General features: G+C 38.8%; 1 protein-coding gene across 2 annotated transcripts in view; it reads right to left on the bottom strand.

Moving 5' to 3' along the window:
• Window positions 1–21,888, bottom strand: part of bcar1 (BCAR1 scaffold protein, Cas family member) — a 91,826-nt gene that overhangs the window by 43,836 nt on the left and 26,102 nt on the right. The window contains exon 1 of one of the 2 annotated variants that reach the window (XM_067418884.1): window positions 4,511–4,792. The exons of the other annotated variant lie outside the window; for it this stretch is intronic. Coding sequence (XP_067274985.1) covers window positions 4,511–4,522 — 12 coding nt within the window. The 5' untranslated portion in view covers window positions 4,523–4,792. Of the gene's footprint in view, window positions 1–4,510; window positions 4,793–21,888 lie in introns of those variants that run through there. 2 annotated transcript variants of the gene reach the window in all.

Below are 21,888 nucleotides of genomic sequence, written 5' to 3'. Positions count from 1 at the left end.
CATCATTCACATAAGACACCTGAGCCTGACCAAACAAGAACAAAAGCTAGACCTTTTATCTGAACTGAGTTGCCAGAACATAGGATATACACAACTCAGTAAGAGGTTTCTGAATGTTTCCATCTATATAGCGTCTCAGTCTTGGGTGTTATTCTGCGGTCGGCTTGTTATTTTGAGGGGCTTACTGGTTGCATAAGTAGCAGGTTGGCTGGAGTAATTATAAGGTGGGTGAATATAGAAACGGTAAGCTATTGTAGACACATTTTCAGACATATACACAAGGAGCAGACGCTGTATCAGACAGTAGCGATAGTCATCAGAGCTAAGACCCAGAGATATGACTCAGACAGCCAGACGTGTGTTTGGACGTTTGCCGCTATCAGCTGTGTCAGTCATGTATGACACACAGACACACACATGGAAAGAAAGTCACAAAGAAATTTAAAAAAAAACTATTTTTGTAATAATTTATTAACCCTTCTTAATATCTGTCTCAGAAACTGGTGAGTAAATGACCCCAGAATTTTCCGTTTTAGATGCTCTCTTTAAGATCATAATAAGCAGTGTCTGTTTCTCTTAAACATATTTCTTAGATGTATATCAACTGGATGAATGGCTCTTCTTAAAGATTAAATTGTGCTGGAAGTTTACAATGTAAATGGGGCACATTCCGGCTCTGTTTGCAGGAAGGGACCTGAAAATCTCGACAGAAAGGAAGACAATAACAGAAGGTTGATGGCAGAGACAAACAGTGGGCCAGTGGCCTGCTCTATTTTTACTATATAGGTGAGTTTACAACAGACAAGACCAGACTTGAGCATTAACAACAGGCCTGCAGAGCCAAAGAGCAAAGGCTTGGAGGCACAATTAATCCTTAGTTTGAGTGTACCTAAGCAAAAAAACAGACAATAACAGATGATACAGTCATAGTTTACTTCATAAATTTGGAGAAATATGGATTTATATGTCCTCAGACAAAATAATTGATACATTATATGGCAAATTTTCAGCATCATTACTCCAGCCTTCATTGTCACATGATCCTTCAGAAATCATTCTAATATGCTGATTTGGTACTAAATTAAATGTCTTATTATGAATGTTGAAAACAGTTGTGCTGCTTGTGGGGGGAAAAAAAGTTCAAAAGAGCAGCATTTATTTGAAATAGAAATGTCCATACTGTACTATAATATAAAATCTATGGTATGTCACATTTAGATAGCTCTGTCGATGTGTTTGTAGCATTCTCAATGCAAGAGTAGACCCATCCTTTCATTCCCGAAACATTCCACAGCTTCATCTTAACACAAGATATTAGCCAACATTCCATACCTTTAGCCCACCTCATAACACACAGTCACACTTCCATATTTTGCACTTTTTTAATTCCATGTCCTCAGTACAGTCAACACTCAGTCACACTCAGACACCACTGTCATACCCCAAAATCACACGAACACATCCAAATCCTAAAAACACACAGCTCATCCCAGAAACACAACTACATAACTACGTGAACTTAACACTCACCATCCATTTCACTCGTGTTGACTGGAAAAAAACAAACTCTGCCCCTCCTTTCCTGGCAGGGTGAGGTTGCAACACAGCTTCTTGTAGCTACAGGCTATGAGTGAGTGTTGGTTTACTGCCAATGTTTTTCCACGGCAACACAATGCCGATGTGCTGATCTTTACGCCATGATTTACAAAGCTGTGGCGGTCAAAAAGAGATAACTTATGTGTAACAAGGACACAGGAATTTTCATAAGGACTGTAGCATGTGCTATAAACTCTCTTTCGTCTTCACCCTGAGCGAAGGACCTTTATCACTGCACAAACATGTCCAGAATCCTGCCTATGCCAAAGAATAAATCCAAAAATGACAGACTTCAATAGAACACGATTATTCCTATCCAGAGCAGAGCGTCACTGCGACCTCAAACAGCCATTCCACAAGTTCAATAACAGTGACGAGGCCATAACCTCACAGAGAATTGAGATACAAAGACAGGAAGAGGAGCTCTCACATGGAATGTGTACGACTTCACAGTGTATTGGAAAAATGATTGTATTGGAAACCCTTGTCTCTTTCAAGAGTTCTAAGTCTTTGAAATAAGCTATTGTAGGTTATTTCTCATGCTCAGGGGAGAAACACAAAATCATATTCACTTTAAACTCCTGCAGCTAAACAATATCTGCTGCCCGTGTTCAATGAGAGGACGGTAAGTGCTATAAAAAGACCAATAGGAAAGAAAAATCACAAATAATTCTCTTAAATGTAGCAACAGCTTCTCTTAGACAGAAATGAGGTTAAACCCAGCTGAGGAAAAAACCTTCCAGTGCTGGTTTGCTGGTCTTAGATGGTCCTGGAGCCAGGTCACTATGGTCTGTTGGCTGGTTTTAGGAACTTTCCTAGCTAAAAACAGCTTTTCCAAACTGGAAGACCAGCTTAAACCATTTAAGAAAAGCAAACCAGTTGGTTTAAGTGGATCATTTTCAGAAGGGAGAGCAAATTATTGAAGTTCTAAAAGAACCCAGAAATGATCAAAACTGTGCTCAGATTTGGAAACTGGAATAAAAAGTTAAAGATTTAAAAAAAAAAAAAAAAAACTCTCCCTGGACCAAATTACTAAGCTTTGTTATGCAAATGTTACAGCTTTATACTTTATGACAGAAGCTGTTTCAGTTATTTCAAAAGACACATTTCCTATTTCAAAGGAGAAACATCTGGGACATTAAATAAATCAGATTTCCATTGAAGAGATTATATGACTGTTTTAGGCATCCAAGTCATATAACATATGAATATAACCGAACGCCATGCCTCAAATTTTAATCAAAGCACTTCGTTCTGGTATTAAGCAAAGGGTCACACCTGTTTTATTCGGATCCCACCTTGGTTAAATGTCTGTAAATGTTTTACTGTAGTAGTTTCAGGAAACCACTACAGCTAAAAAACAGTTTGGACAGTTTAAAAAACCAGCTTAAACCAGCTATTACCAGCTTTAAACCAGCTGGTTTAAGTGGATCTTTTTCAGAAGGGAAAGCATAGTTGAAGAAATTTTTGGAAGCACCCAAAGCACTCCTTCATTCTGGTATTGATCAAAGTTCACACCAGGCAACCTGTTTTGTTCTGATCTCACCTCGGTTTAATGCCTTAAATGTTTTCCTGTAGTGCTTGAATTACTTTGGACCAAGGCATCAAATGCATGATGTTGACCAAAGGGGTTAAATTTGCTCAGATCAGTGTTTCCTCTACACAGCCTGATGCTGACATTCATGTGTGTACGATTATAAGGATAATGAGGATGAGGAGCAGGTCCCTGTCCGTCAGACCCCCCAGGAGAGAGTGGAGGGTTCAGGCCAGCGGTGGGGAATTCCTCCCTCTTAAACTCCGGAGGGTGAGTCAGGATTGAGTCAGGGAGGGAATACAGGGGGAGATGGACTCAGGTTACTCAGCTATCTTCTGAAGAAGGGGTCTTTCTTTTATTTAAAGATCCCTAACACAACATGACTCAACATTCTTAACTTAGCAACTGATTCAGCTTGGTTACCTCAACTCAAAAGTGATCTCAAACCCACTCACAAGAGTAGCTCCCCACCTTCATCACAGACCACCTCAGGAGGAACTAATATATACTGACTCAGGTTTCAACAAAATATCAAATAATAATAAAAAATGCAATCAAATAAAATGTATACTCCTCAAACTTCTTAAAAAGCCAGTTATCATATGTTTTCAATTCACAGTCTGATATTCAATGCAGTAATAATTAACTGTAACCATTTCAAGGTCCATTTCTATGGCCGGGGAATATCCCAGCCTCTGCAGGGGGTGAATCCCAGCGTCCATATTCCTCACAGACGGAAATACAGTACAGCCCAACTCTCACGTCCAAATACCAAAGCACTGTGTCATTCCCAACTCTTACAAGCTGAACGAGAGCCAATACTTTCAAACAATGGCAAGGAACGGATGCTTCGGCCAGTCGCTTCATGCTGTTCTTCTCTCCCTGTGCTTTTTTTCCTTTTTCTCTCCTTCTTTCCCCTGCTCCTTTCCATAAAACCTTAATCTTTCAGCTTTGTCCTGAGTCAGCAGAGAAGCTCGCAGCGGCAAGGCTCCTTTTCCTTCCCTTCGTTCTCCGTTACGCCTGCTTTCTCACACTCTCTCCTAAGCTTTCAAAACTCACTGCTTCTCAAGAAAAGCCATTTTTAAAAACCTCAGATGGTGCCAAAATATTCTGATGGTCTCTGTGTGAAATGTTAAAGCAATTATTATTGCCTCTTTTTAGATATTTTTAGGCTGATAGGCTACTTGTTCGGATCCAATGCTCATTAAAAAATCTAAAATGTAAATAATAAGACAAAAAGTCTTAAGTAAAAAAAGTTAAATGTGTCTCTTGTTTTTCTTCTGTGCACTTTTCCATTCAACCCAGATATATTACCCGAGGGCATTTAGCATAACCAACTTAAAGCATTCACACAACAATGAGAACAGCAAACACACTCACCAGATAATTCATTTTCAGCCCCGCTGTGTGAGTCTCTGGGACTCCAGACAGCACTCAACTGCCTGAGATTTGACCCCCGGTGAAAACTCCCTCGGACCGTCCAGCTCTTTGTCAAATCTCTCTGCGTCTCCGACGGGCAGAAACTCTGTGCAGCTCCTAACACATACTCCAATTCCGTGATGTCAGAGGGCAAGAATGAGACTGTCCCATACACTTCTCTGTCTTGAACTCGCTCGCTCTCTCGGTGTCCGTCCTGTGCTCGTTCTCTCCCTCCCTCTGGCAAAAGGAGGAGGGAAGAATGCATAGGGTAACCTGACACCCTCCCAGTTCCTTCTCAAACCTGACATTCCCACTCCCTGCTGCTGATTCGCTAGGACTCTGTTCTTATGTTAATGAGCTTTACCCTCTTCCTCCCCCTGCCTGTGAGGAATGTTTAGTGAACCTCTCTGTAGACCTGAGAAAGACAGATTTTTTTTTTTTTGGCCATCCGCTGTACCCCTCACACACAAACACACAGCTTTGTCTAGACCCTTTCCTTTAGCCTCAAACGTTCTGTATTCCCTTTTCTGCAGTTTTTGTTGCTTTTCCTTTTGTTCTAGAAGTAAATCCCCTTACACAACCCTTCTTCTCTACTTCAACAGGAGACAAAAATATAAACTCCACTGACTTTTGCAGTGTTTGGAAATGTTTAACCTCTTATGTTCATTATATATCTGACCTGAATTTTTAAATCACCATCAATTAAAAAAGGGAAAACTGGGTAGACAGAGATATCATATTACCGAAGCAAAACTCTTAATTATTTAAAACTCTAAACTACATTAATTTAGTAATTTATGCCATATGAATTATTGGGAAATGACACTTGGACTATTTTTCACATATAAAAGATATAAAATGCAATAAAATAAAATAAACCTTTGAATGTAATACTATAACCATACATTCAAAAAAATCCTGATTGCACATATATTTATTTAAAAATGAAACGAATTTAAATAATTACTGATAATTAAGTAAATGAACTTGGCTAATTCATTCCTTTCTCCTTTTGTGTTCAAAATTTACCAGGAATTTCAAGACATGACATCATTCCTTAATTCTCCCGTGAGGGAGTGACCAGGTCAGGAGGTCAAATTGGGATCCACATTTAAATCAATGTGGTAAATAGGCAAAAGCTTCCCATCCTAATGGACTGTCTTTTGCAATTTACAGATAGAAATTCCAGTCCTTAGATGAAAGCAAGGCATAAAGTAAGTCACTGTTCCTTCCTAAAAGCTGGAATGTAAGAGAGGTGACAGAAGAGAGGCGGACTGTCCTCAAACTGACATCATGGGCTGGTGCTGAGGTCAAGAGAAAGGTCAGTGAGGTAGGAGAAACCTGCCTCATTGGAAACCTCCAAACCCAGTCTGTATTATCACATGTTGATAGATGATTTGATGGATGACCCTGTGGAGAAAATTTAGCAGCGGCTACCATTTCAATTTTGGATATATGAATAAAATCCTGTGTCTTTTTTGTTTGGAGGAAGAAAGGCAGTTATACAGGTTTGGAACGACATGAAGATAGGAGTAAATTATGATTCTTTTTGCAATTTAGATGCAATTTCTGCAGTTATTTCATTGTCAAAATCATTCCGGTGCACTTAAAATGTTCACTAGTATTTCCCCAGTTCCCAGAATGCACTGTTAAATTCAGCAAAAGGCAGCAAATAATCACAATTTTTATTTATTGAAATTTTTTTTTACATGTACATATACAAGGAGATGTAGGAAAATGAGATGAGAATAAATTTATTCTGTCTTTAAAATGATAATTCATTCAAAAGAAGGACATTCTGTAATAATTTGTTTATGTGCATATGGTACCATATTGTTCCAAACCTGAAGTACTTTCGTTCTTTTTTAATTTTTCTATTTTTAATTATTTTGAAATATTTTTCCACCCAAACAATAAATCTCAATTAAGTCCAAAGCCATATTGGGCCCAATTACCTTTCATTGGTAATGTATGTGGAAAAAATACTGATATATTATTAAGGATTGTTTTTGTTTTTTGTCATACATTATTACATTTTGTCCATTATGTACGCTACTGTTCAAAAGTTTGAGGTCAGTAATGCTTATGAAAGAAGTCTCTTAAAAAATACAATAAAAACAGTAATATTGTGAAAAATTATTAAAATTTAAAATAGCGATTTCTATTTTAATATATTTTAAAATACCCTTTATTCCTGTGATGACAGCTGAATTTTCAGCATAATTATTCCAGTCTTCAGTGTCACATAATCCTTTAGAAATCCTTCTAATTTATTGATTTGTTCATATTTTTGTGGATTTTTTTTACTGAAATTCAGCTAATCTTTTGAAAAAATAATATTTTGTTTTGCAATTGAAAAAACAAAATGTTGTCTTTACTGTCATTTTGATCAATTGAATGCATCCTTGCTGAGTAATAGCATTAATTTCATTTCTTTTCTTTCTTTTTTTAATCTTACTGGCCCCAAAATTTTGAACGGTAGTGTATGTACATTCTTGCATCTCTAATAATAAAACGATGCAAGACATGCACATATTTCATAATGCCACTGTAATTTTGAATAGGTAAAACAAATATGTTACAAAGTGATGATATCAAACACCAGTGCTTTTAATGCATGACCATGTAATTGTGTCGCAGGTAATTGAGTCATCATCGGCGTCCCAGTGTTCAGCGTATCAAAGCCCTTTTTAGTTCCCAAATTCATGCTCAAGATACACCATTTCACATTCTAGAGAGGCAGAGTGGGAATTGAGACACAGCAGCCCCCTTACAACCCACCCCTACCCAAACGACTACAATCCCCTGAAGCCTATGAATCTGGAGCCATGAATTACACTGCACAACTGGTGTCAAATCAGCAAGATTCTCCCTAATTGAAAGTGCCATAGGAATTTAAAGCCCTTATCTTCACGCAGTGGCTGTCTTCTCAGGCCACAAGGTGCCGTGTCTGGTCTCCATGACAATCGAGCAGCACTTCATCTTGCACTACGGGGCGTCTGCTACGCAAGATGGATTTCGATGGTTGAGACGACATTCTCTCCGTCTAATGTTCTCTGGGATGTTTGTTATTTATTTCCATCAGCTAAGCCTGAGTGACATCAGAGCTGTCATTGAAATTAGCAAGTGTGCATGGATTTTGTCACCATAAAGATTAGGCTATCACATCAGACATCATTTCAATTAGCGCCCCCACCCCCTCACGCTCTTCAGCTAATAAGCCCCCTCCGTCAGCGCCAACTAATCACAATCCTGTTATATATCGGAAAGAGGTGGGTGTTGGGCAATGCTCGTCTGGAGGTGAGAGGTCTAACTGCCTGTCACAAAGCACTAGAGAGGTGAAAATGAGACAATCTTCGCTGTTTGTCACAGACCGCTGCACCCTTTTGTGAAAAGGTTGAAATTGTTCTGTATAAAATATTCAATGACTAGAATATGCATGACGTCTTCCATACCTTAGCCTCTGTTGGAGAGTAATATGGCTCAGTGAGTGTGGAACAGTAGGTCCATTGTGTCAGAGCAGCCCGGTCTCGGTTTGGTCAGGCTGTCACACCTACGCACAATGTTGTTCAGCTGGCAGCGTTTCGGCCCTGGAACCATGACCGCTGCCCCGTGGCCTCTGTAACCCCCCGCATGCCGCGCGTGTCATGAGATTCAGGGCAATCAGGCAAGAAAGACTCAGCCAAGTCCGGGACCCGGCCACCCCAGAACAGACCAAGCATTTAGAGATACAGATGTGGGTCAGATAATGTGAAAATGGAAATCCCATTTCCCTTTAGATCAAGGTATCCAATTCTCTGAATCATTCCAAGAAGTAAAACAACTCTATCAGGATTTTTCTACATCAGTCCTCTAAATTCCAGAAGAGGATCTGCTGGAAAATTCTGGTGGGAAGGTGAACTAGGATATATCTCAAAATAACAAGATGATTTATTTAATAGAACCAAGCTTCAAGAGTAGAATTTCATTGTTTGAAGCATAGAGTAGAATTTCAAACACTAGGAGCCAGATTTACTTAAAAGGGCAAATTAGCGAGAGTGCAATTCCAAAAAAGAGCAGATGGGAGTGGACAGATCTGTATGTAATCTACTGACAGATAGACCGGATAATTTCCATAATGACCAATTCAATCTACCAAGAGCTGCGCAAATTAGAGTCTTGCTTTAAGACATGCTTTTTGGGGGCGGGGGCGGAAAGTAATGGCGCAAACGCCAGTAAATTGATTAGGACAAACCTTGCATGATTCATTTGAATACTCTCCTCCCAAACATTTTTCATCTGAAAGGGAAACTCCTACAAATGCATATGCAATAAGGCAGGGATCCTCAAATCTGGCCAACATGATCCACTTTCCTGCAGTTTAGCTTTAACCCTAATCAAACACACCTGAACATGCCAATCAATGGGCGTGTCTCAATCATCTCACTAGTTCAGTAGTCAGGGCACTGATCAGGGAGTCAGCCCATTGACTAATGTCCTAATCAGTGCCCTGACTAGTGGACTAGTGAGATGATTGAGATGCGCCCAATGTCTTTAGGATCATTAGAAAATCACAGGTGGGTGTGTTTGATCAGGGTTGGAACTTAACTCTGCAGTGCATTGGCCCTCCAGGGCAAGATATGAGGAACCCTGCATAAGGAAAAAAAATATGTCCACACCTTTTCAGTGCTATTTTTTCTCAGTCTCTCTTTAGTAAATATGACTGCTTCAGCAAGCAGTACGAGGCCGAGGGTCGTGAGAGAACATCTCGTATTTCTCACAGAGGAGCTTCAGATGCATAAAAGGATAATCGATGACAGTTAAGGACATAAGAGGACAAAGTCAGAAAAAAATATTATATTGTCCTATAGCCAATATGATACAGATAAATTGTACATTCCCAATTTAATAGAATATTTTGCCTAAACCCCCATGAAAACCTGCAAGCATAATTTAAAAAAAACGTAACAAATGTTTTTAAAAAAAGCTTTAGGCTCTCCCATCACCAAGTGTTGCTTCTCTACCGATACCGTGACATGACCACAATATGGCAGTGACATTTGACTTTATGGCTTGTTATGATGAATTCTTTGAAAAGTCTGGCTAAAATAATCCCCAGGATCACTGTCAAAGTCAAGAGAAACACTCAAAGCATTTCCTGTGTCTGAATGAAGGCTGTATTGGAGCTTAATTCTTTGGTGCCACATCATCAAGAATTACTAATGCAGCTCCAGAAAACAACAGCAGTGGCAGCAGCATCCTGCCCATGATGCACTGCTCTAGTCTCTGCTCTGAGAAAAAAACAATGCACATCCTTGTATTGAGATATCCGGCCCCCTGGCCAACAGCAATATTCATGCAGCTTTGAAGGACAAAGGAATAAAGAGTTCCTTTCTTTGTTGGGACTGTCAAGCCCGCTGCGCAGTCTGTCACCAAAGTCTTTTAACTACTTATGACGAAGAAGAGAGAAAATCCTCAGCCACACACACACTCACGTGAAAAAACACACACGCACACACACACACACACACACACACACACACACACACACACACACACACACACACACACACACACACACACACACACACACACACACACACACACACACACACACACACACACACACACTTGCTTAAAAGCACAGGTCTAAATAAGCATGTACAACACAAAAATGACAAAGATTTGTCCTACAGGACACTGCAGCAGATGCAGCAAGCGACAGACAGGCAACTATCCAAAATCCCCTCTGGAGTGTTCGTGGTCTTCCCTTATCCATAAAAAGGAGGATAAGCGTCTGTATTTGTACAGAACAGGAAAAAACAAGATCTAGCCCCTATGAAAATCAATCACAATCTAAATCACAGCCTTATTTTGCGCTCTTAACACACAGCAGGAGAAGAAACAGGGTTGATCAGACCACTACCGAAATTTAATTTCCATAGATAATTATATTTGTTTATTTTCAGATTTGGGTTCTCATTATTATGTGTCCTCTTATCAGTCATGGTAAAGATGATTAAAAACCACAAAGTGAATCAGTCTTCCTCTCTTTCAATCTTAAGTTGCAAGGATGAGACTTATGGCGTGTGCAAAGCAAGCAAAATAAGCACACACACAGAACAATTTCAGCACTAGACGACTCGCTCACTTTTCTTAGCCTCACTGCAATAAAAAGATTAACATTAATGTGGCAGGAAGTAAATGGCATTATGTAGAGTTGAGCATAATCAAGGAGTGCTGGGGATATTACTCACAATCTGTGTGAGGGTGTGTGTGTGTGTGTGTGTGTGTGTGTGTGTGTGTGTGTGTGTGTGTGTGTGTGTGTGTGTGTGTGTGTGTGTGTGTGTGTGTGTGTGTGTGTGTGTGTGTGTGTGTGTTTGCTTCACACAGTCTCAAAAACGCAGAGAGCCTTCCAATCAGCACCTCCTCCTTTACTCTCCCACCACAAATGCACACACACACGCACACACACACACACACACACACACACACACACACACACACACACACACACACACACACACACACACACACACACACACACACACAAACACACACATACATAAAAGAAGGGAAAGATGGAGGAGAACAATAAATGAACCTGGGCACCCGCTGGTTAATTAGATAGTGCTGATTTGATTTTTTCATTTTAATCTTTTTTTTTTTTGATGCTCTCTGGTTTCTGGATCCCATTGGAAAGTGCTCTCTCTCCCAAAGCCTCCTTTCAACAGAGCTGTAGTCGCATGATTGTTAATATTTAGTGTATACAGTACTCAGTACAGTACAGTACAGAAATATGTTGCAGTAAACAAAGAGATGAATTAAATAAAGGACAGAAAGAAGACAAGGTCAAAATAAAAAATGGTTAATGAAAAAAGAAAATAATAAATTAAATAAAAAGAAATAAAAAAATGAAAATAAATGTAATGAATATTGTGTTAACATTTACAATATTGCAGAAGTGTATACTAAAACAGCATAGAAAATAAATAATATGTAGTAAATAAATACAGAAAAAATAAATCAAGGGAAAATGTAAATAGAATATTTAAATAAAAAAGTAAATAACGAAATAAAAAGAAAGAAAGAAATACATGAAAATAATACAAGATTCACAATATAATTAGTAATAAATCAGCCAATAAAATAATAATGTTCATCACATGTGTCAATTGACAAGATAAAAAATAAGCTTACTGTGTCTCCCTTTTCGGGATGTTTAGCACCGTTTTGTGTTTACCTATCAATCTAAAAGAGAACCTTCTATTGTTTTTACATGTTAACAGACTTAATTTGAACCTTTACAATACTCCTAAAAATAATCAAGAACATTATTTCCTTCATTATTGTGAATCATTTTTCCCTTCGAGGGCTGCTTTAAGGAAGTTGTATGATTTAGCAAACAGACAACTAATACATAAATCAAATGAGAACTGCGGCATTCGCAGAAGCAAGAGAGTGAGTAAACTCTAAAACAACTATGAAAAGAGAGACCCATCAGATATGCATAGACACAGACACGCAAACACACACCATGAGAGACTAAAGAACGGCAAATAATCCTACGAGTCTCCTTCAGACGAACACAGACGCAGTATTAGCCGGCCTCCCCTCCCCCTCTCAGTGGAATGCAGGAATGTGGAGCTAACCCTAGCAGAACGCCACTCTCTCCGACCATCACTTCCAGGAAGGGGACTGTTTTCCCATGGGCTGGGTTTCTCCAAGTAGCCTGTTCTGTTTGAACCTCACCTCAAACGTGCATTAATAAGGGTCTCCACAACAACAGCTTTAACTTCTCCTGTTAATAAACTATCAGTCTGGAGAATTGTGAGGTAATACTCTTCCCAGACATTAACGGTGTTATTACACTCTCTTACAAATAGCTTCACTGTCTAAAAGGGTCATTACGAATCACTGCGATTTCCTACTTTGGGAAATGGGCATCCAAAAAACGCAGTTATAATCAGAACGCGGCAGCTGTTTGAAGCTATCTGTGGGGAATGGGAAACGTTTGATATAAACTCAATTGCCTGATATACTGCTTCATACGTTTATTTCTAGTCTACTGCGTTTCACTGAATATGTGTGTGTGTGTGTGTGTGTGTGTGTGTGTGTGTGTGTGTGTGTGTGTGTGTGTGTGTGTGTGTGTGTGTGTGTGTGTGTGTGTGTGTGTGTGTGTGTGTGTATGCCATGTGTATCCTAGACTTCGCTCTCTGCCCTTGAAAATGTGCGAGTCAGTGTGAGAAACAGAGTCTCTGGGTCCCAGGTGTCTGGATAAGGCAATAAGCGGAGGTCTCGAGGAAATGTTGAGATAAGACCACCCCAGCCAGAGCTGACAGGCCATCAGTAACTGCCATCTAATGTAATCTCATTACCAGTCTCTCTGCCATCCGACTCCTGTCTTAATTTCATCTGATTAGTCTTCATGCCACTCTTTACTGTCAAATATAGATTTTCAGTGATAGATTGAGGTACACTAGGGTGAAAAAGTCATGAAAATGGTGGCCTTCTTTTAAAATACATTTTTAATTAAGATTATAAATACTCTGTCACACATAAAACATTTCTTTAAGTTTTAATACTCAAGCTAAATTCATATGTTGAGATATCTGTGATGGAGGTAAAGATATTTTTGAAAGAAATCTCTTTCTCTACTCATCTGCAGTTATCTTATCAAAAACAGTAAAACAGAAATAATGTGATTATTATTGTGAATGTGAATATTATTAGAATTTAAAAGAACTGCTTTCTATTATAATATAGTTTTAAATGTGATTCCCTTATGTAATGGCATATCATAATTTTCTCCAGTTTTCAGTCACGTGTACCTTCAGAAATCATTCTTATTATGCTGATTTGCTGCTCAATAAAAATGTATTATTATTACCAGAGTTGAAAACGGTTGTACTGCTTCATATTTTTGTAGAAACTGTATATATCTTTTAAGGATTCTTTGATGAATAGAAAGTTCAAAAGAACAGTGGGTTACACTATATTTAAGGTAACATGTATTTATTGAGTATTAACTATATGTACTTACTAATAGCTTAGTATATGATTAGCATTTGTTTGAGGGTGAGTTGTATGAAATGATGCCTAATTTAATGTTATTACTATGGTTAATATGTAACATATGTAACAAGGACAATTACAAATGTCTTTACTGTCACTTTGAATCAATTTAATGCAAGCATATTATTTTCTAGTTTGTATTCATTTGTATTCTTGTAACTTTGTTTTGTATTTGAGGGAAAAGATGGCTTGATATGCTGAAACAACTGATGGCTGAGCAAAACCACAGCAGTAAATAACTAATAACGAAAATAGTTTGAGATGAAGGGAGAGAGGTCAGAGTTCAGTTATGAGGTCTGAAATGCAGTCTCTGGTTTCGCTCAATTCCAAGTTCTGCCGTCCCTTCCATTTCATATGCTGCCACATTCACTCAAATCTCAAATCAACCCTTTTTACTATCTGCATTATAGCTTTTGAGTGACACACTGGGAAAGGTTACATTACTAGTAAGTGCAGTAGTGGCCAAAAGTGATGTCTGGCCTAGGAATGTTCACCATTTAACCATCATCAACTATTTTATTTGTAATAAAGCTATGAAACATGTCAAATTGTGTGGACATCATTCTTGCCCATGCAGGCTGTTAAACAAAGAAATGATGAACGCATGCAAGAACAAGAACCAACAACATATTAATAACTGATTATTTTGTAGTCAATGCATGCTTTTTGCTGTGAGCTTTTTGGTTTTCTATGTATGTTCTTTGCATAGTAAAATAACACCTGTGGCTGTACTTCTAAATAATTTCATCAGATACATTAGTATATTGTTTTGTAATATTGCAATAATATTTAACACACACACACACAACCCCCCCCCCCCCCCCCCCCCCCCACACACACACACACACACACACACTTATGGTCATAAAAAACAAATATTCAAATCATTATCATTTTTGGCCACTACTATATTTATAGTGATTTATCAGACAAATTGTGTAAACAAATTTCATTTTTTTAAAAGTTTTGTGTGCATCTCATTTGCTATAATTAAATTGTGTAAGCCTATAGAATATGCATGGGCATGATCTCACCCATCAGCTCTTCAGTTGGTATCATATCTATTGAAATCTTTTAGTCATCTAGCCCTTCACAGAAATTCCCCTAAAACATCCTGTGATTAAGCTCTTTGAACTTCAAGGGGACAATGGCAGCTCATGGAACACCCCTATTGCAGAGTTTGGACCTCCAACCTTCTTGTTATCAACCTCAGCTTTAACCGTTACACCACACCACCCTATAACTTACACAAAGTAGACACTGATGAGGCTCCAGTGAGAACAGAGCCATGCATGAGCGCATTTACAGATCACGCCTGGATCTCAATTCTCAGAACATGAATCAGTGTGTCAATGTCTTTAAAACAGAGATTATGAAAGTGTTTCATGCTTCAAACACCATTAAACAGCAGCATCATGTAATACATGGACCGTCATGTCAGTCCCACTGCAGTGCAGCGGTGCTTATAGGGTTCAGACGGGTCAGATGAAATTATTAACTCCACTGACCCACAGATAAACATCACATTGATCTGTGTGAGAGACTGGAGAGCAAGGACTGGCCTTGTGACTGTCTCTCCACCACAGCATATAATCTAACACACCTCATTTAGCTCACAGGAGGAGAGGGCAAACGCTCACAGAGACGGACAGATTTTTTGAGACACCGTGGTGTCTGGGTCTCAAGGGTTGAAGTATTGTCAGTGGGTTAGGGTCGGTTGCTCTGAACTCTCCTCCCAGCCGGCCACTGGGCCAGGGGGCACATTCATTACCCCAGCTGAAGTACAGTGCAGCGTGGGGTCGCTGACCCCTGTGCATGCTGGGGAAATACAACACCCATTTATCAAAGGGTCTGGAATGTGACTGAGAAATTAGAGAGGGACAGTGGGTGACGGGGCAAAGCCAAATATCGCCTAAATACCAGGCATTTAACAGCAGAGCAAGCAATTTTGCATGAGAGAATGAGATCTGATGGATAACAGGGTGCGCTCTTGTTCTCTCATGATGATATCGAGCAGCGGGGTCAGAGGTCACAAAGTGCTCTTCAGTGTTTGAGCTAGCTCAGTTTCAGCGTATTAGACACATACACTCTAAAGCAGCATTTAACAGACAAATCAGAAAACTCAGAAAATCCCATATCGTTTATATGCATTTATATTCATTAAGTAAAATACATTTATTTAAATTAATGATAAATAAATTATATATATCAGGTTAAATATGATTATAATTTACATTTTCAAAATGTATAATATTACAATTACACTAAAATATATATATTAATGTTGTAATATCTGTTTTATGTTCAAAAGCTTACCCCCAGGGTACACAAACCTCTGGTTGTAAATCACTCCAAAATGTGTGTGGGTATATCAAAGTGTGAATATAATGGCTTTTAATGAGCAGATCACTATCTGTGCTGCTCTGCAAAGCTCTGTGTGCCATTAACACGTCTCTTAGAGATCATCTCAGAGACCCATGACTTCCTGATATGGCTCTTACTCTAATGCTGCCTGTAGCGCTGGAAATAAAGGCCTGACCAGTGGCTAATAACTCATTACAGACCCACTGAGCTAGTGGTTAGATAAATGGAGAGGGGAAAACAAACATGTCATTCAGCTTTGTGCCAAAGCATGCATACACACATAAACACACTCTTTGCTCTCCAATTTAGTACAGTTATGCCTCCGTTTGACTTTGAGAGGTGCCTGAGCTTCAGTCTAAAAATACAAGAGGCCAAATAAACATGTTTCATACCGTTTTCACGCCCTGTTTAGACATGAGATCAGGCTGTGAAGAACAGCGATAACGCAGACGCGACTGCTGGTTGTGTTGTTAATGAGAGTTATGTGTGATGTGCCAATACTGTGCATTCACCGGTCAGCAGGAGGCGCCACTGCTGCCTTGAGAGTCGCTCCTTACCAGCGGCTCTGTAGGAAGTAGGTGATGCTCTTGATGAGCTCCAGATCCTGCGGATGAAGGGTTCAGCGTTCTAGGTCCTATCTATCAAAAGAGCAGCGAGACAGAGATAAATGACTGCACTGATCTGGAGGAACCAGGACACTATAATGGGCTAGGGTAGGGAACTTGGATAGGGAACTTTGCTTTCTTTAATCACACACACACACATGAATAATTCTTCATATTCATGCATCTCATTCCAAACCTTGTTATTATACAGTATATATATTAAAATTGATGATGATGGCAAAGCTATTATTAGTCATTACTCCAGTCTTAAGTGTCACAGTATCCTTCAGAAATCATTCTAATATGCTGATTTATTGCTCGAGAAAGCTTTTTTCGTTTATCATCAATGTTGAAAACAACTGTACTGCTTAATATTTTTGTGTCAATTTTGATGCACATTTTTATGAATTATTTAATTAATAAAGAGTTCAAAAGATCATCATTCATTTAATTAAATATATATAAATTTGATGAAAATTCTTACTGACCCCAAATTTTTGAATGGCAGCATACAAATTTACAGACTGCGAGAAAACTGCGAGAAAACTGCGAGAACACATCAAGGCTTTATGGAGAATGAAGATCTGTTTAAGCAGTGAAGAATGCCCTGCTGATGGGCTTCTAATTCCCATTTCATTAAGAGAGGGAGTTTTCTCACAGCCTGGGCCTCGATTAGAGGGGTAACAGGCCGTAAACAAAGGAAGAATGAAAGCCAGAGAGAAGTGGATGGGAAATTAAGAGAAATCAGCTGGAAAGAAGAGTATTCAGAAAGAGGAGAAGGATGTCACTGGTGGTTAATTGTCAAGTATCTACATTCATCAATATAAAAACAGCACCATCATGCAGCACTCTCTGAGAGACTTCACTGCAAACAAAAGCAAACAGATCAACAGCAGCCATGTGCAACCGGCAGCTGTTAGATCCATCTTATGATCAGTCGTGCAATCAGTAGTCAGCTCTCTCTCTGTCTCTCTCACTATCCCAAACTCCATGCTGCACCTACCTCCGCTGAAGCCCCCTGCAGACAGTCAAACATTTTACAGAACACCTGGAAGGGGAGGGGAGGGGAAGGGAGGAGATGAGATGAGACGTCCGCTCAGACAAACAACACATCAACCTTAATATGACAGCGCTCTGTGCTTCAGAAAGCACAGCAACACAGAACAACAGACTTCATCACAGGCTTAAGATTATGTAGTTTGGAGGTGTGGATCTCACTCATACAAAAATGAATGTATGCTATAAAGTCTATGCTATAATGTGCTTACATTTTATGTACGATATAGTCTGGCCTCAAGTGCATAGTACCTTTATACAGTTAATAAATCATACAAATAATGCCTTGTGTTCAAAATGTGGAAAAAAAACTGATCTTGTGTAAATGTGTCACCCTTTTTTTTAAATTGACCACATAACTTGATCTTCCAGCAAAATCTCTGACTTCTATCTGGTGGTGTATGCCGGACTCAGTCATTTAGTCTACCCCTCCACGATCGACCTCAAGCTTGCTTCATGATCTGCCTCCGTTTTTGAGAGCAGCATCTACATCTCATTTACATTTATGCATTTGGCAGACGCTTTTATCCAAAGCGACTTACAGGAGCACAAAGCATTCATCAAAGAGGCAACAATCGTTGTAGTACACAATGCCAGGTTTAGATTACTAGAACTAGATTAGATGCAGAATTTGTGTGTGTATAAGTGGATTTTTATTTGCATTTTGATCCTTTTAATCAACTGCCAAAATCCTTGCACAGGATTGTGGGTCATCATCATCTGCAGGAAGTTACACAAACATCAGATTTGGACATGCCAGCCACTAGAAAAGGTCTATATTGTGTACTCTAGTGCAAAGGAAATGCTGCATCCGGAGATGAAGTTTAAGAAATTGTGATTATGCAAGGCAAGTTCTACTAAACCTTGAGCATAACGCTAATCCTACTAAACTAGGAGAACGTATGCGTGGCTAGGGATGGGTACCGAAACCCAGTATTACTCGCGTGCGCGTCTAAACCATCAAATACAGACAACAAATAGCCTATGTCAAACTGACCACATGGAGAGTATCCACTTAAACACAGATTATGTCGTAAATGGGCGTTAATAGTTGGGAGAAAATATTGTGTATATTAATAGATCTGCATTTGGTCTTAAAGGGGCAGCGTCTAATAAACCCTGACGATTGTGTCATTAATGTGAATCAAACAACAAAAGGCGAACAGAAAGATACACATAGCTTTAAAAAGCATGAATATTAATTTGTACAGTGAAAAGTGTTATCTTATTTTTGATTCCTTTATAAGATGTCTTTTGAAGGCCATTACCTGAACAGTTAGGTTAGACTTTTCTGAGATTAAAGCACTGTATTTCATTTGTATCTTTTATTGTATATTTATTGTATTTATTTGACCATTTGTTTGTACTTCTGTTCTTGTTTTATCATATGCATATAAAACAAAAATAGATGTTTTATATTAGTTTTGTTCAAACATGGCTTGGTTTACTTTGCTATAGATATTTTACATTTTCAGATTATAAAGCAATGTTAATTATGTTCTTAATTTTTCTGTTTATTATAAAAAAAATATAACAAAAAGAACTAATAAGAATACCATTAAAGTACCGGATTGATAAGCAGTATCGGTAAGATACCGTTAAAACCTTAACGATACCCATGCCTATGTGTGGCATGTGACGCTGTAAACCTTAGAAGGCTTTTTGACTCAAATCATCTGCTTTGGAGTAATAATGAGGATGCTCTGGTAAAACGGCATTCATATGCAAATATATTCGGCGCGTGTCCAAATACGCGTGCAGGCGTGCGCTCGGAGGCTTCCCTGACGCCATGGCTCATTCCTGACCTGTTGGATCCTGTTCTGGCTCACTGGAGACACGCTTCCCTCAATCTAATAATTACTATGTGTTTTTCAAAGACAAAACACCACAAATTCCAAAAAAAGTTCTTCTTCTCTGCTCTGGTGTTAATGTACACGTGTGCATGAAACATACACCCCCTAGCAATAGTCATAGATGTAAATATGCTGCTCAGGGCGGTTCCTGTGCTTTTCATGTTTTCATGCCTGCACTCATCTATGATTGGGGTCGCCGTGGAAACAGGGCAATGGTTCAATGTGGCTCCTGCCCGCACAGGTAAAACACGCGATGTGGCTTTGATGAATCAACCTGTTGTTTACACAGCTGCACATTCTTTCTCTCACGCTCTCGTTTGACTCGATAACTCAAGACAATGTAATCGCACAGATGATCATGTTCATTTTAAAAGTTTGTCAAATTACAACATTGTGACTACGGACACATTGAAATCTCAGCTGCCAAAAATGTTGTCTAAATATGTCGTAGTTTTTTCACCGAAATAGAGAAAACAGGCTTACACACTGACAATGGAAGATGTAAATGGCAATGCTATGCCAAAACTAAGGCCATGTTTACACCTGGTATTAAGATGTATTTTGGTCACTCTGATCACAAGTACACAAAGGAGACGCATTCCTGTTTACACCTGGTGGATTTTTTCGAGGGCAGGTTCTATGGGCAGCTAAATGAATGGGTTATTTTTGGTCTTTTGAGCTAATGGATCAAACAAGCTCACGCAATTTATATATGAAACTGTTTGTTTACCCATTAGGTCTGTAGGTGGAGAGCAGGTGGCATTTTGTGGCGGAGACATGAGCGTCTCCACGAAAGCAGTCCGGTAAAAAGCGTTTTCGACTATCTATGGAAGTGGTCGAAAATGGACAAGCTCAAAATGTTTTAGACCCTGTTTAGCGTCATCCACCTGTGATCAGATCAACCAAAATATATCAATATCAGGTTTAAACAAGGCCTAACTTAAAAAATAATGTAAAATAATATAAAAATATATAAAATACATAGGTGTCATTGTTAAAGTGTAATTATATATTAAAGTACTGAGTGATATTAATTAACAATATACTTACTATAAGGTTAGGGTAGTATTAGGGTTTGATTGAAGGTTAGTTGCATGTAATAATGCATAATTTATTGTTATTACTATGATAAGTACATATAACATGTAACGAGGATACTGTATAATTAAGTTTTACCAATACATATATTGAATAATGTAATAATCAATGAATAAAATGTATAATAATTCAAATTAAATTAAAAAATAAAATAATACAATTACATTTACTTATTCCAAACAATGGCTATTAAGTTAAAATATTACTGTAAAATATGATAAAATATGTTTTAAAAGTTTTAAATTCTACAAAAAATCTGTGCTGAAGAAAGACTAACACACAACAACTGCCATTTTGAGCTTTATCCTGCAGGGTAAAGAGCATAAAAGCCCAGATGATGGCCACTATAAGAAAGGACTGGTGTTCTGCACTTACTGCATCCACAACATTTTACAGCTCTTCCCCCCACACTGCCAGAGGCCTACGAGCTCAAGAGTGCAACATGTCCAACATCAAACGCACACATATGCGCACAAACACCACGCTGAGCCTGTACAGCGGATGATGTCATCAGCCTGAACATTATTTCGAATGAATCACATCAATACTGTAACTATTCAATCTGCAAAATTCCTGCACATACAACCCATACTGACACTGGCTTAAGGGTCAGACTGTGTTTCTATGGTTACCAGCCCCAAAGGAGAGAGTAGCAGTAAAGGGAGTGGAGACGGACTGGACTTGTTCCCCAGTTCTTCTGATAAGAGACTCAGAGCAGAGTGCTCAACATTCTCCTACCACCATCCATCAGCTCAGGTCACACAACGCTGATCCTGCATGTGTCCTCACCTCTGACCCCGCTCATCCCTCACGCTAACAAAACATTTATCTGTGCCACACACGGCTCTCCTGAAACACATTCACCCTGATGCTATACCAAAGCTTTTCATTTTCAGAGGATAATGCTTTAAAGTACTTTATCAGGCTGCTGAGCTGATGGTGATGGAAGGGGCCCCTGAGAGGAGCACTGTTCTTTGTGGGGAATAAATGGCTGATCATGCTGCCAAAAACAGGTAGGTAAGCATGTCTACTTAGCAGCATGCTATACATTTCAGCCCACTTCAATTAACATCCACAGGAAGAAAGGGAGGGAAAAAGGGACTGAGAAGATGGATGAAGAGGATAAGGGATAGCAGACATAGATAAACATCACTAATGATTCATAAGAGGGCAAACTGAGAGATAGGGCTCATTTGCTACATATCAACATTTAAAATAGCCATTTTCTATTTGAATAGATCTATTTTTAAATGAAATGTACCAATTCACTCATTTGATTAAATGTAGCAAATATTCACAGAAGACCCAG

The sequence above is a fragment of the Pseudorasbora parva genome, chromosome 16, assembly GCF_024679245.1.
Source record: "Pseudorasbora parva isolate DD20220531a chromosome 16, ASM2467924v1, whole genome shotgun sequence".
Lineage (NCBI taxonomy): Eukaryota > Metazoa > Chordata > Actinopteri > Cypriniformes > Gobionidae > Pseudorasbora > Pseudorasbora parva.
This window is presented reverse-complemented; position numbering and strand designations above follow the sequence as displayed.